General features: G+C 35.6%; 1 protein-coding gene across 2 annotated transcripts in view; it reads left to right on the top strand.

Moving 5' to 3' along the window:
* The window catches only part of LOC127943023 (E3 ubiquitin-protein ligase RNF123), a 114,872-nt gene that overhangs the window by 72,239 nt on the left and 28,598 nt on the right, over window positions 1-14,035 (top strand). For both annotated transcript variants that reach the window (XM_052539113.1, XM_052539112.1), the window contains exon 36: window positions 8,874-9,010. In XM_052539113.1, coding sequence (XP_052395073.1) covers window positions 8,874-9,010 — 137 coding nt within the window. The remainder of the gene's footprint in view (window positions 1-8,873; window positions 9,011-14,035) is intronic.

Raw genomic sequence — 14,035 nt, 5'->3', positions numbered from 1 at the left:
GCATGGAGTTTCAGAGGAGGGGCACTCTGGAGGGGGGAGGGTTCTTCTGAGTACTGATTGGCTGAATTCAGAGATTATGAAAGGGAAGTGTTTTCCAGAGCCTCCCTTGATGGTGCAGTTTTTTTTCCTATTCCTCGTGTTTGTCCAATTATGCATTTGCCTTTACTGATAACTCTTAGGCACATTTTGTTTACTCTCTTTAGCTTTAATATGTCATCGACCTGTGTTAATGGGGATCTAAATAAACGTGAATTGTTTGGATTCAAATTCATATTAATCTGAAAAGTGTATACTATTATTATAATTGTATTATTATTATTATTATCATTATCATTATTATTTCTGAAAGCTGGTTTTGATTAGCTAATCATTTAAAGGTAAAGTGTCTAATTTTGGTTTCACTAGCTGTACCAAATGGAATTACATTTAATTTTGTCATCTATTGCTTGTGCCAACATCTAACACTGTTCTGTAAAGCAGAAATAAAATCACCACAAACATAGTCCATATGACTTGGCTATATAAACTTGTTCTGTATCCTGAGTGTTCAGAAGTCAAAAATAGTAGAAAATCTTTGTTGCACCAGGTTGGATGTCAGTGACGCCAAAAATGGTTCTTGCATGTCTCATAACAAACATAAATGGCTAAGTTTGAATAATCTGGTTCATTGTGTATTCATTATGGTTGAGTGCACACTATAAACCTTGACATTACTCATCCTCATGAATTAAAGATAGTATGTGTGTCCGTGTCCTTGAAGTTGTTGTTTTTTTCTGTACCTGTAGAGAATCTTTATCTATGAATAAACATCTTTATCTTGCTTATAGCACACATTTTCTTTATGAATGTGTCTTCAGTTATAGTTGCGCAGGCTTTGACTACTGTCAGGGTGCATTATCCTCTGAAGCCACTGCTGTGGGGCACTGTCAAAGGTCTTCAAGTAGTCCTACACGCACACACTTCTCCTTCTAATCCAAAATCTATTACTTCTCATCATCTTCACCAGTTTCATATCTATGACTGATTGCCGAGGCCCTCATTTTCGACAGGTTTCCTGTCACTCTTCCTCAGGCGAAATATTTCATGGAGTGTTTAGCAAAGACTCAGTCGAAGTTGCTCACTGTCAAAAGTCCCCCGATGTAGCATTGTTCTGGAAAATTGGTTTCCTGGCTCTAAGCTTGCTCATTTTTCAAAAACAATGCTCTGGAAGTGAAGGAAACATGAAGGAAGATAGCTAGAGGGACCCTAAGGTTAATAGCCTACTCTCTCCTGCATATGTTTCCAGACAACCATCAATTTGTGCAGGAAGTTGCTTTGCACCTTTTGATAACTTTGACCCAAGAACCAGCGATGCATCAAACTTCTTATTATGGCCTCCCTGCTGACGTCTTTTCTGCGCTCTCTTCAGAATGACATATCCATCTGCTTTCAGAAACACCTTAGAAAGCACTTTCAAACTGCTGAGCGCCATGAAGTTTTAGATGACCCCAGATACAGAGTGTTGATCTTCCCAAGAGTGTTCTGATACCATTTTCTTAAAGATAAGAGCTGTTAAAATGTGACACGCATGCATGGCTTCTGACAGGTTATTCAATGAAAGCAGCCCTCAGTGGTTGATAGATGCTCTACAAGGTGTTTTTGTGATGGTAAAATACCTCATAGTGTCTGCTGATGTATTCAAGACAGACAGACAATTGGTTCTCAATGGCTGGGTAGTCGATCATTGAGGATAGACAAGGTGAATTTTCATGAATGTGCCCAAGAAAAGCTTTGTTTTGTAGAGTAAGAGGTAGGGCTGTGCAAAAAATTGAATGCGATTTTCATGCACATCTCATCAGTAAAGACGCTCCTTTAATTAGAAGTATTATCTCCAGCACGTGTGTTCAGATCAGGGTTGCCAGGTTTTCACAACAAATCCTGCCCTGTTGCTTCTCAAAACTAGTCCAAAACTAATCGCGATTCCAGGAGGTTCCCAGATTTAAAAAAAAAAATGCTTCCCGGGGTTAAAATATAATTTTTTTTTTTTTTGGCCTGGTTGTCTTGGGAAAATTCACAATTTAGGGGCTAAATGTCACGTTATTGGTGTTGGGGTTGCTTCGAACCGCGGACATGGAAAACACCCGCAGACTTGGCAACACTGGTTCAGGTGGAGTGGCAGCTACTACACAGAGCCGTAGTCTACCGACAGCTAACACAAAATCGCTTTCAAAATCGACAAAGAATCACCACCGATTTTAAAATCGATTTAGTGCAGATTGTCAGTGAATTACGGCTCGGTGTAGTAAATGCTAACCGATGTTGTCAAGTCTGCGGTTGTTTTTCATGTCCGCGGGTCGAAGCGACAATACCAATAACGTGATATTTAGCAACTAAAATGCGAATTTTACCGAGGCAACCATGCCATAAAACTTAAAATTTAACCCCGCAAAGCATTTTTTTTATCGGGGAACCTCCTGGAAACGCGATTTTGGCTAGTTTTGGACTAGTTTTGAGAAGCAACTGGGCAGGATTTGTTGTGAAAACCTGGCAACCCTGATCTGAACACACGTGCTGGAGATATACTTCTAATTACAGGAGCGTCTTTACTGATGAGATGTGCATGAAAATCGCATTCGATTTTTTGCACAGCCCTAGTAAGAGGAAGTTTATTGCGGCTAAGAAGTGCTCACAAATTTGGAAATCGCTTTTATGATTTGACATGTGACACAACATTGTTCTCTTCTAAAGAATAACTTACACACCATTGTATGTATTTAAGTACTATGTATTTTATCATGTATTTTAAGTGCCTAGCACAAAAGCGATAATGGCATACTTTGGGAGACTGGTGGATTCGACCACCCTTGATTGTTTTCCACATAATTCCACATAATCAGATTTGCACTTGTTCATGAAGTCTTTTTCCAGTGGTCTAAAGAACTGCTGAGAATAACTTTTTTTTTTTCACCTCAAGTCAACCAGGACTAAGCATCAATAAGCATCTACGGACTTGGGAAATATAACTTCTTCTGCACGTCTCTTTTGATCTCGGGCAATTAGATGGGATGTTGCCTTATTGCCGAGATGCAGCGTGAATGCAGCTCAATCTGCAATTTAAGATGGTTTTGTGAGGAAAAACCGAACTGCAGCCAGACAATTCATTAACACAAAAAGAAAATTGTTGCAGGCTGTTGTGCCGTACTCTACAAATGTACAAACCCGACTTCATGCAGAGGAACAAACCTAAGGAGAACGATTTGAGACATTGCTTCTAAATTGCCTCTTTTGTTGTCTGCGTTCTCATTCCTGAGCACAATAAAGCACAGTGCTGCTGTCGGAGCAGAGTTCATGGACCATTTTATAGTTATATGAATGTCTGTTTTGTGTGGATGTATATGTAGCATCTCAAGAATCACTAGGTTCTTTTAGTATACATTCAGATCAGTGTCACAGTTCATCGGTTCTATACACTGAATTGAGTATATTATTTCAAAAAAGTGAAAATGAAAACCCTTGAATAAAGAATATGTGGGTCGGAGACGTGTCCTAGCGGGTAGTGCACATGTTCTGACATGTTTCATGCTAGTCTCAGCCTTAGACGCCTACAGTCTGTTCACTGACCGTCTCAAACATATTGCTCACAAGAATGCAAGGGCTTCTAAACTAATCTGTTTCAGTCTGAAGTGTACCAGTCTGCCTGGAAACGAAGCTGTGTTTACAAGATAATGAGATGGTGCTTTTTCAATGAGTGCTTTTGACAAAGTACTAATTATTGGATTTGACAGTGATTCGCCAACCAGTTATCATTGTTAATGGCACCAAATCATATTTAGACCACCTATTTCTGGTTCTATTCCATTTATCTCCAATGATCAATGCATTACATCGGTTGTTTCTCAGTTGCAAAACTACTACTACTACTACTACTAACTATAGATTTATCATTGTATAATGTGTTAAAAGGACCTAGTGAATGGCTAATTCCAGTATTTTTTTTTCTCTGCTTTTTTAGTCTTCTTTGCAACTCCTGTGTGCTTAATCATCAAAAAAGAAACCCAATTTTGACCCAAATTAACCATTTTCACTATTTAGGACAAATACTACAGCTTAGACAGTATAGTGTTTAGTTTGTTTTACTTTTTTTTTATAATTCATTGAAAAACACTACACTTTCGCATTAGTTTTCATCCTTTAGTCTGTATACAACCATACAGTCCCTTTCACCAAATGGCCCCTTGTAAGCTCTGCGACCAGCCCTAATTATCCAGCATGCCAAGTGTAGTTTGAGTGGATCCGGGCATGATTTTGAAGGATGTGAGAGAATCGTGAGCTGTGTGTGTAGTGATGGTAGCAGTTCCAAGAGCCTCCCCCACGCTCATCTGTCAGCCCCGCTGTGCTTGGGAGAGGCAGGACTGAAGTAGAGTCTTAGAGATGGGCCAGTGAGTCATTGTCTGTCTGTTGGGGGCCACAGACGCCACAAATAGCCTCTCCTGTTTACAGGAGAGACACCTGCTGTCTTACTGGGATGTTTTACAACCCGATTCCAATTCTTAAATGGTGCAATATATTTTTATATATAAATAAATATAGTCCCCCATAATGTATGTATTTATTTATTTGCTTTTAGATCTTCTTGGATGGCCGGAGGGGCAGTCAATTAACTGGAAATTTTCATTCTTGGGTGAACTATCCTTTTAATGTGATTTATACTTTTTGTATACTTTTTGTCCATTAATTCTATTAGACAAGCTGCATTTCCAGATTTCTGACATTTTGTACAGCAGCACTGTAAGGTTTCCCTGCTCAAATGTAGGCTACTCCCCAATGTACCTGTTTTTGCTAACATAGAAATCCAACAGTATTTCAAAGCATTGAAACAAAGCTATTTTTATTGGCGAGAATAATAATAAGCAAAATAGCTTGCATTGTTTTGTCTGAAAAGTCACTTAATAGAAAAAACATCTTGTTTATAGATCAGTTCAAAGGTTTCAGTAATTACTAGATGTCATTGATCTAGTTCTGTCGCTAACTGGCATTTAGTTATTTACATACAGTAAGGTAAGCAATGACTTATTACTTAAAGGTAAAAAAAAAAAAAAAATAGCAGCCTTGAAGCCCTAGAGCTAACTAAAAACAATTAAATAATGATTTTATATCAGTCTACTGTCATAGTCTTGACTAGTTAGATTGTCTCTCGCTCCCTAAATGGGCGGTACTTGCAAAGAATAAACAATAAAGTTAAATATATTTAGAGCTGCAACAAACAATTATTATGTTAATCGATTAACAATTATTAGAGTGATTATTTGACTAATCATCAGTTATTTCAACAATGAATCATTGGGCTTTGATCGATTTTTAAGTTTTAGCAATTTGACGAAATATTGAGTTGCTGTGATCAGATGTTTTCTTATCTGCTGTTTTCTCACCACTGTCATGTTTGTTTAATTTATTTTGTTAATGAAAGGAAAGTGCGCAACACATACGCATATATTTACCTAAACATGTTCATTAACAGTAAAGCGCTGCTTGTGTATATGAAACTTATCCACAGAACGAAAAATATTTTTGTGGTGAGTGTATCACTCTACTGGTTCTGTTTCGTTTGAACTTCTTCTGTTGGATTGTAGCTGTGAGGGTTGAATTAGTCCTGCGCTACAGCGCTGCACTGGTCAAACAATATTAGGCCCCCTACATTGCAGGCCCTTGCATTAGATCAAATAACTATTCGACAACAAAAATATTTGTTCACAATTTTTTATGCCATCTCATAATTTCAGCTCTAATGGGTAACTAAAACATCTGTATTTTATGAAAGATTTCTTTGTTTAATAGAAACCCCAAGTTTTTTTCCTGTGGTTACTACACACAAACAGCACCATTAAATTTGTCAGTACAAAAACAATGTACACTTTTTACACTTTTATTGTTATCTATTTGTCTGTGTTCATTTTGGTGATGGAAAATGAGTGTTTGAAAGGCCGTTGGTTTGAGACCGCTGGCACAGTCGCAGCAGGAGGGCTGCCAGGTGCAGGCTGTGTGGGCACTGATCTTGTGTGTGATTTAATTTGTTTACTAGACCTCTGTTGTTTGAGTGTCGTTGCCCATCCAGCCCTGTCATTCTGCATGGGTACTGTATTGCTAACTTAGCCTGACAGCCAGCCACGTCTTGTAAACACGGCAGCCAGCTGGGTGTGTTTGCATGTGAGCACAAGAATATTTGCTCAAGAGTTTGTCTCCAAGGATGGAAGTCCAAAAAGGTTTGCTCTTGTTCCACCATTTATGGAAGACCATTTTCTGACACAAGATTTTAGAGCATGGGGTAAGATGTGTCAGTTAGGCAAGATGTGCAAACATATATTATATTATTTTAAAAAGTAAAACAGAACTCCCCACTCTCCCTGATTCACACCGATTACAGATTTTCAGCAAATGATATATATATATATATATATATATATATATATATATATATATATATATATATATTTTTTATATATATATATATATATATATATATATATATATATATATTTTATATATATATATATATATATATATATATTTTTTTTTTTTTTTTTTCTTGGTAACAAACAGTAAAATAAAATAAAAGCTTGAAGAACAGTCTGGCTGCTTTTTCTTCTGTATGGGCGTTTTCAAGCCGCGCGCTTCAGTTTGAATCTGAATAGAGCGTTCAGCGCGGGGGCGTGGTCACATTAGATATAATGACGGGAGACATAAAAAATAGACATCGCGTTGTTTTGATATGGATTACTTCATCTCAGAATATTGGTTTTCGGCAGGTTCGGTTTAGTTTAAAAGTAGACATTTCAGGCTTTCTATAGATATATCTCTCATGTCTCTTCGTTGAGTATTCACGGAGTTACAGTTCATTTTAATGACGTGTTTGTAAATGAAGATCAGAGCACACAAAGGCTGCAGACCGCGCACCTTGTTTGTTATCTTTATTTTATAAGTGCACAAAGGATTTTTGTTATTATGTCTGTATCCAAAAAAAAGTAGGCCCTTTACAGATTCGATTGATGTATTGCTCTTATCTGTACGATTAAAACTGAGAGTGTAATTTAAGTTATTTTCGGGGTTATCAGGAGAAAATGACTCAAAACGCATATATGCGTTAATCGACTTCAAAGGGTTAACTTGGGTTAGTTTTTTTTTTTAATTTGAGTTATGTTTTAGTTGTTTTTTGTCTACGGTTGGCATGATTTGGTTTTGTGTTTTGATTGGCTTTGGTTTTGTTTGAATTTTCTTTTGTTTTGTTTGTTGACTTTGTCCTTTGTTTTGGGTATAGTTTTTTTGATGTTTGGTTTGTTGTTTGGGGGAGGGGGGGGTCGATTTGGTTTTTATGTTTTGATTGGCTTTGGTTTTGTTAGATTTTTTTTTTTTTTGACATTGTCCTATGTTTTGGGTTTAGTTTTTTTGGGGTTTGGTGTGTTTTGTTTTTGTTTTGTTTGTTTGGGGGGCGGGTTCGGTTTGTTTTGTTTGTTTTTTGGGGGGCGGGGGTTGGTTAAGTTTGGTTTTGTGTTTTGTCATTGGATTTTCTTTGTTGGAGCTTTGTTTGGGTTTTGTTTGACTTTGACTTTTTTTTGGGGGGGGGGGGGCAGTTTTGTTTGGTTTGTCATTTTAGTTTTGCATGGGTTTTTTCGCTTTTTTCTTACTTATGCATTTTTTTGTGAACAGAATCTTAGAGCAATGATTTCAATTCAGACAAAGTTGGTTTGAATACTTAATGTTTGGTTATTTTCTATTATTTATTTGGATCTGACTTGGTGGCAGACATTTTTTTCCCTCCAAAACTGGACTGCAGGACTAATATATGCTCTGTTCTGTTGCTTTTTCTGTCTCCTCTCTATGTACCTGTACATGCTGCTCACTTTCAAACCAATCATTTCAAGCAGCAGAAGGAAAGAAACTCCATAGTGCATTATTAAAGGAAGTCCTTTTTCCTTAGCTTGCATCATGAGGAATTGTATGTGAGTGGGTGTATGCGGTCGGAAAAACACACATGAAAAATTGATCAGTGAGGGTTAGATGTACACAGCAGGTGCACCGGGGTTGCAGGAAAGCTCTGCTCAGGTTTTAATGCTCGGTCGCTAGGGCTGAAACTCCATAAATCATCTCCCAGTGGTGCTTGTTTTTTTTTTTGTTTTTTTTTTTGTTTTTTTTTTTGTGGGGTATGATGAACAAAGCAACACTATTTCAGTTTGAACTCAAAAGTAGATCAGCTCAACGTCTTGTCTTCATCTGATGTGTCCAGATGTGCAAATAGGGTTTATTTCCTTCTGAAGAAGCGAGATGTGTTTATTTTCTGGAAGTGTGTTGACCTCGTCACATAGGTTGTGTGTGACAGGAACGACTCTGTTCTCTTTCAACCTGACAGCTGCGCTCCAACGAACAATGTCTGTGACTCCTGTCTCTCTCTTTGTCATTTTTAGTGGTGTTTGCGAAGTCAAGCTTCACTGTTACAACGTAGGGTTAGAGATTTGTTAAAAAATGACTCTGTCAGAGCCGTAGCACTCTGACATATGGTTAAAAGCACTTGGGGCATCCAGAGTTCGAGTCCTGACTTATCAAAATAAAGAAAGTTTTAGCTTCAACTGACCCTTGAGTGGTAACAGTGATTCAAGGAGGACTTGCAAAAAAAGTCTTTTTTAAAATATTATTTCTGAAATGAAAGAAGCCTGTAGACCAAAAAGCATTTTTAAACCCCAGACCACTTTTTTTTCTTCATAATTTGGTGTCTGCCTACATCTCCAAATGTCCATCTCAGGGCAGCATCCTAATACTTTTATATCCAGTTCACATGACACCTAAACAAACACATGGCAGCACCCTGCTAACATCCTGAACATCCTCCTTCTGTTGTCTTGCAGGATCTCAAGGGCTGCATCTGTGCTGCTGTCAGATCCTTGCTTCCAGCTTCACTCCATCCAGTACCTGCTTGGAGAAGGAGACGCCGGAGACGCCGGAGCCACCAGTGCAGACCAGAAACACTTCTCTCTGCACACATGTAAGCCAGGACCAAACACGTGCCCTCTCACCCATCTTACTGCTGTGAGACCAGAGCATCTCGTGCATAATCAGTGGGATGTTAAACTTAGTCACCGTTGTATTTGTCGCATTGCATACTTTGATATGCAGCATTTTACGGTCTAAATATACTCCTGTTTCTTAGAATAGACTTCCATATCCAGTGACGTGAAAGTGATTGTGTTCTTAAAATATCTCCTGCTCCGCCGTTTCTCCCAGCTCTGATTTCAAACGCTAAGATCAAATCCATGCCTTATAATTATAATCTATAACAGGACTCCACATACACTAAATGATTTATTTCCTCTCAGCAGGCGAAATTGAAATGAACAGTTCCAAGAATATATTGTCATAGCTGTATTTTATTTTTATTTATTTTTTCTTCTTCACACTTCACATCTTTATTTATTTATTAGCAATAATTACCCTAATTATAATTATGGCTTGCAGTCATTTCAGAATTAATGATGTTGTTTATCACATGTCAGTATTTGGTGAGAAAAGCCTTAAATAAAGATATATATTGTATATATAAATGTCCAAAAAAAAAAAAAAAAAAAAAAAAAAAAAAGGTTAAACATTTTAATGTTTATTTTTATATCCCTTTTAAAAACAGGTCATATATTATTATTATTATTATTATTATTATTATTATTATTATTATTATTATTATTATTATTATTATATTTTTCTTTAAATTAAAATTATTATAACTATTATTCATAGTGTTAATGTGTAAAAAATACTAATATACATATTTATTGTTTATTTTCATATGTATTTTTTTTTAATTATAAGCATTTTGTGCATATTTTATATCAATAGATATGAGGTATTGTTTTATCAGATTATTTTTATATAATGAATGTACTCCATTAACGCTATAATCACAGCTGTATTTCTAATGTCGTTAATGGAGTAATCTGCATTGAAGTAGCCATGAAACTGACATCAGGAAATCCTCTCTCCACTGTACTGCAGTGCAAATCGATTGGTCCAGCACTGAAGCTCAGGTCTGCTTTAACAGTACAGACCCTCCACCTGAATCCACCGGCGCCGCTTTACTGTAAAAGACCTTGATTAATTATTTACACTAAGTGGATGCATTTCCATCTCCACTGTGCCCACACTTCTAAACTGCTCTGCTTGAGGACAGAGTCGGGCATAACAACCAGCTCTTTAGCCATTCAAGAACAACACTGAGAGTTTGTTCACAGCATGTGAAAGAACAGTCTTTCTGATACTCCATAACACCCTCCAGAAACATTTACTAGAGCTTTATATATATATCAATGCTGTCAAAGCAGTTAACCGCGATTAATTGCATCCAAAATAATAGTCTGTGTTTACACAATATATGTGTGTGTACTCTTTATATTTCTTATGTATATATAAATATACAGACCCATGCGTTTTGTACACATTTGTATATTGTGAAAATATTTAATATGTATATATTTATATTCAGCTAATTGATATTATATAAACATACGTATTTTCTTAAATATACACATCCATGTATGTGTATTAATATACACATAATAAATATACGCAGTAGACGCACATATTGCATAAACACAGACTTTTATATATAAATATTTATTTATATACACAAACTTATAAATATATATAGCAATAAATATTAATGCATAGCAATGTTTACATTTTTGTATAAATAATAATAATAATAATAATAATAAATGACCTGGGAACATTTTTGAATGTTCATGTACAATTCGAGCTAATTAATAGGTATTTTAATCTTGTTTAGAAAATGTAATGGCCATAAAAGCATGTTTAAATGATCACAATAGTAATTATTTCATATTTCATGAGTCATGAATATAAATAAACAAATATTTAGTCGCCTGGTACTTCATCAAACTACCTGAAGTGGCCAGGGATTTGCATCTTTAAAGTGCGGTCGCTTAAGCGAAATGTTGGAAATATTTTTGTAGAGAGGTGTTAATAGTGTAGCGAAGTATCTTTCAAACCTGGTCAACATGAACAATTTGCGTTTCCAACTTGATCCTATTGTGAAATATTTAAACGTCACAGAAAAATCCCAATGGTGTAAATTCCTATTGAAATGACCAGATTTTGTGACAATTTGCCAGCCAACAGTAAATGTCAATCAATACGAATCAGTTTGGAATCGTATCGTGATTCTCCGAATCAAATGAGTCGCAAGTTGCCTACAAATTGACAAACTGTAGATAGAAATCAGATGTCCGTGTGTCCACCCTCAGGTTGATTTGAGTCTTGAGTCGTTGTTTATCACTGAACTCTTCGTTCAGAGCGGTTTTCTTCACACTGCCCATTGCGCTCAGCTCTGCTGGACAGCATGGTGTGATCTCCAGGCTTACGAGGACGAAGCTGGTCTCTTTTGTAGTCATAGAGACGAGGGTCGCCATGGACACCATGTCCAGCCTCAGTCCCTGTCTGTCTCTGCTTTGGCTCCTCCCCCCCTCCTCTGGTTTCCAGCACTAAACTGGGTCATTGCCATCAGACTCCGTTCCTGAGATCTGATTGGTTGGGACTTGTCCTTGGGTCTTTTTCAACCTGTTGCCTGAAGACTCCAGGGACACATTACGGTCCCGCCAACATCTGAACCCAGTTGAGCAGCATGGGATGGTTAACTCAAGCAAACAGGGACACTCGGAGCCCCAGGACTTGTTTTTAGATGTAATTGGGTTACACATTTGTGACTTTGTCGGGATTCCAGACTAAAAAGAGAGACTGTGTTCAGAATAGCTGCTAATATAAGGTAAATGGTGTTCATATTTTATTGTTGATAATATAATAGCAATGTCTGTAATTTTATCATGCACATTTTTGGAGTGACAGTGAATCAGTTCCATTCACTGGGCTTTGATGTAATTTTGAGGTCCATAATGTAGCAATGTATGAATAACAGTTCACTTAGAGGTCACTTTCAAACCCAGCTGCTTTCTGTTGGTCAACATGATTCATTTAAGTCCGTTGGGAAATCTGCGTGGAGAAATCTTTTGCCCCCAAGTGAAATTCCAGATTGCCAATTGCACTGTCTCCCGATTCCATGGATTTGGGAAATTATTGGATTTCTCCTGTGAAGGTTTGGTCATGAGAATCAAGGTGAAATAACATTCTCTGAGTCGCATAAAGTGAAGTGAAGTGGCGTGACATTCATCCATTCATCCATGTACTAGAGAGGCATGGGTTACTTGTGGATTATTGTGATGTTTTTATCAGCTGTTTGGACTCTCATTCTGACGGCACCCATTCACTGTAGAGTATCCACTGGTGAGCAAGTGGTGTAAAGCTACATTTCTTCAAATCTGATGAGGAAAGAAACTCATAACACCTGGAATAAATCTTAATAAACTTTCAGTTTGCCATGGCAAAAAATGTCAACATCTCCTGATACTAATTAATAATAATAAAAAAAATATTAGAATTTGTAATAATAGTATAATAATTAAAAACAGTATTTTATAATGAGGTCATATACTGAGAGCTTTTTACACTGCAGTACACATAAAAAGCTGTACTCTGAACATGAAGTATGCAGAGAGCAATGCTCTGGTATTTCTTTCTGTAGTCAGAGAAAGAAAAATTTACTTTCTCATGCTGCTCCACTTCTCTTCTCAAATCTCTCCTTCTAGTATTTCATGAATTTCTTCATGTTTATGTGTATTTTTCCCCTCAGCTCATTACAAAACTGCGAACAAAGGGAAGGTGCCGCCTGAACATTATTAATTAGTATGTGGAAATACGTACCCCGCTCCATTATTTATTGTCTCTGCCAATAACAGATGTTGTGTTATTAAATTAAAACTGCTACGCTCCCTCATGCTAGCAATGTCACATCTAAAAAGTGCATCTGTCTTTATTTTATAGATCTTTATTAACGCTCTTGGCCAAACTTTCCTTCGATAGCAAGTCCAAGTCTGCAAGGCGTTTCAGATGTGAAAGACACTGATCTGTGCTCAGAATGTTATTTATTTATATCATAACATATTGTGTGTGAAGTTTAATGGAAGAGTTAGTGAAGTAGAAGTTGCTATGTTGATACTGGCATCATTCCCTGAGCCGCTGTTGATATTGTTAATGTGCTGTTTATTCCCCAGTCTTGAAAAAAAAAAAAAAAGTTTCTTAGAGAATATATATTTTTTCAAATGAGTACAATTAAATCATGAAATATGTAACAATACAATGAAATTAATATTTTATATAATAATATGTGTAATTATTAGCATATTATTATGAAGGGTTCAACATTAAATAAGCATATACAATCTTAATAAATGAGTGTAAATATATTAATGCAATCGGAATATTAAAAGTAAATCAGAATATATAGTTATAAATCTGAATATGTATATGTAATCAGAATATATAGTTATAAATCTGAATGCATAAAAGGAAATATAAAGAAGTAGATCAGTTATAATTCTGAATGTGTAAATGTAATCAGAATATGTAGTTATACATTTGAATACATAATTCAGAATAAAACGAATTAGATCAGAATATAGTTATAAATCTGAATATGTAAATGTAAATCTGAATATATAAATGCAATCAGAATATAAAGTAAATTATAATATATAGTTATAAATATGAATACATAAATCAGAATATAAAAAAATTGATCAGAATGAAGTAAATCAGAATATAGTTACAATTCTGAATATATAAATGTAATCAGAATATAAAGAAGTATAAGTATTTCTCAAGATTTGCATGATTTTCTATTAATATATAAAACTTGTAACTATTTGTTTCTTGTTTTTTTACATAAATTCATGATTTACATTTATATATTCAGTTTTGAATATATACATTCAGATTACCTATATATAAAAATGTTATGAATATTATATATAAAAAATATTCTATTTATTTTAATTCAAATACATTTAAATGTATTTTACACATGCACACACATTAAAATTTAATTTTATATTATACAAATATTTTATTTTAAAATATTGAAATATTTATTATCAGGTAGTATAATATA

Source organism: Carassius gibelio, chromosome A22 (genome assembly GCF_023724105.1).
Source record: "Carassius gibelio isolate Cgi1373 ecotype wild population from Czech Republic chromosome A22, carGib1.2-hapl.c, whole genome shotgun sequence".
In the NCBI taxonomy this organism is placed as follows: domain Eukaryota; kingdom Metazoa; phylum Chordata; class Actinopteri; order Cypriniformes; family Cyprinidae; genus Carassius; species Carassius gibelio.
This window is presented reverse-complemented; position numbering and strand designations above follow the sequence as displayed.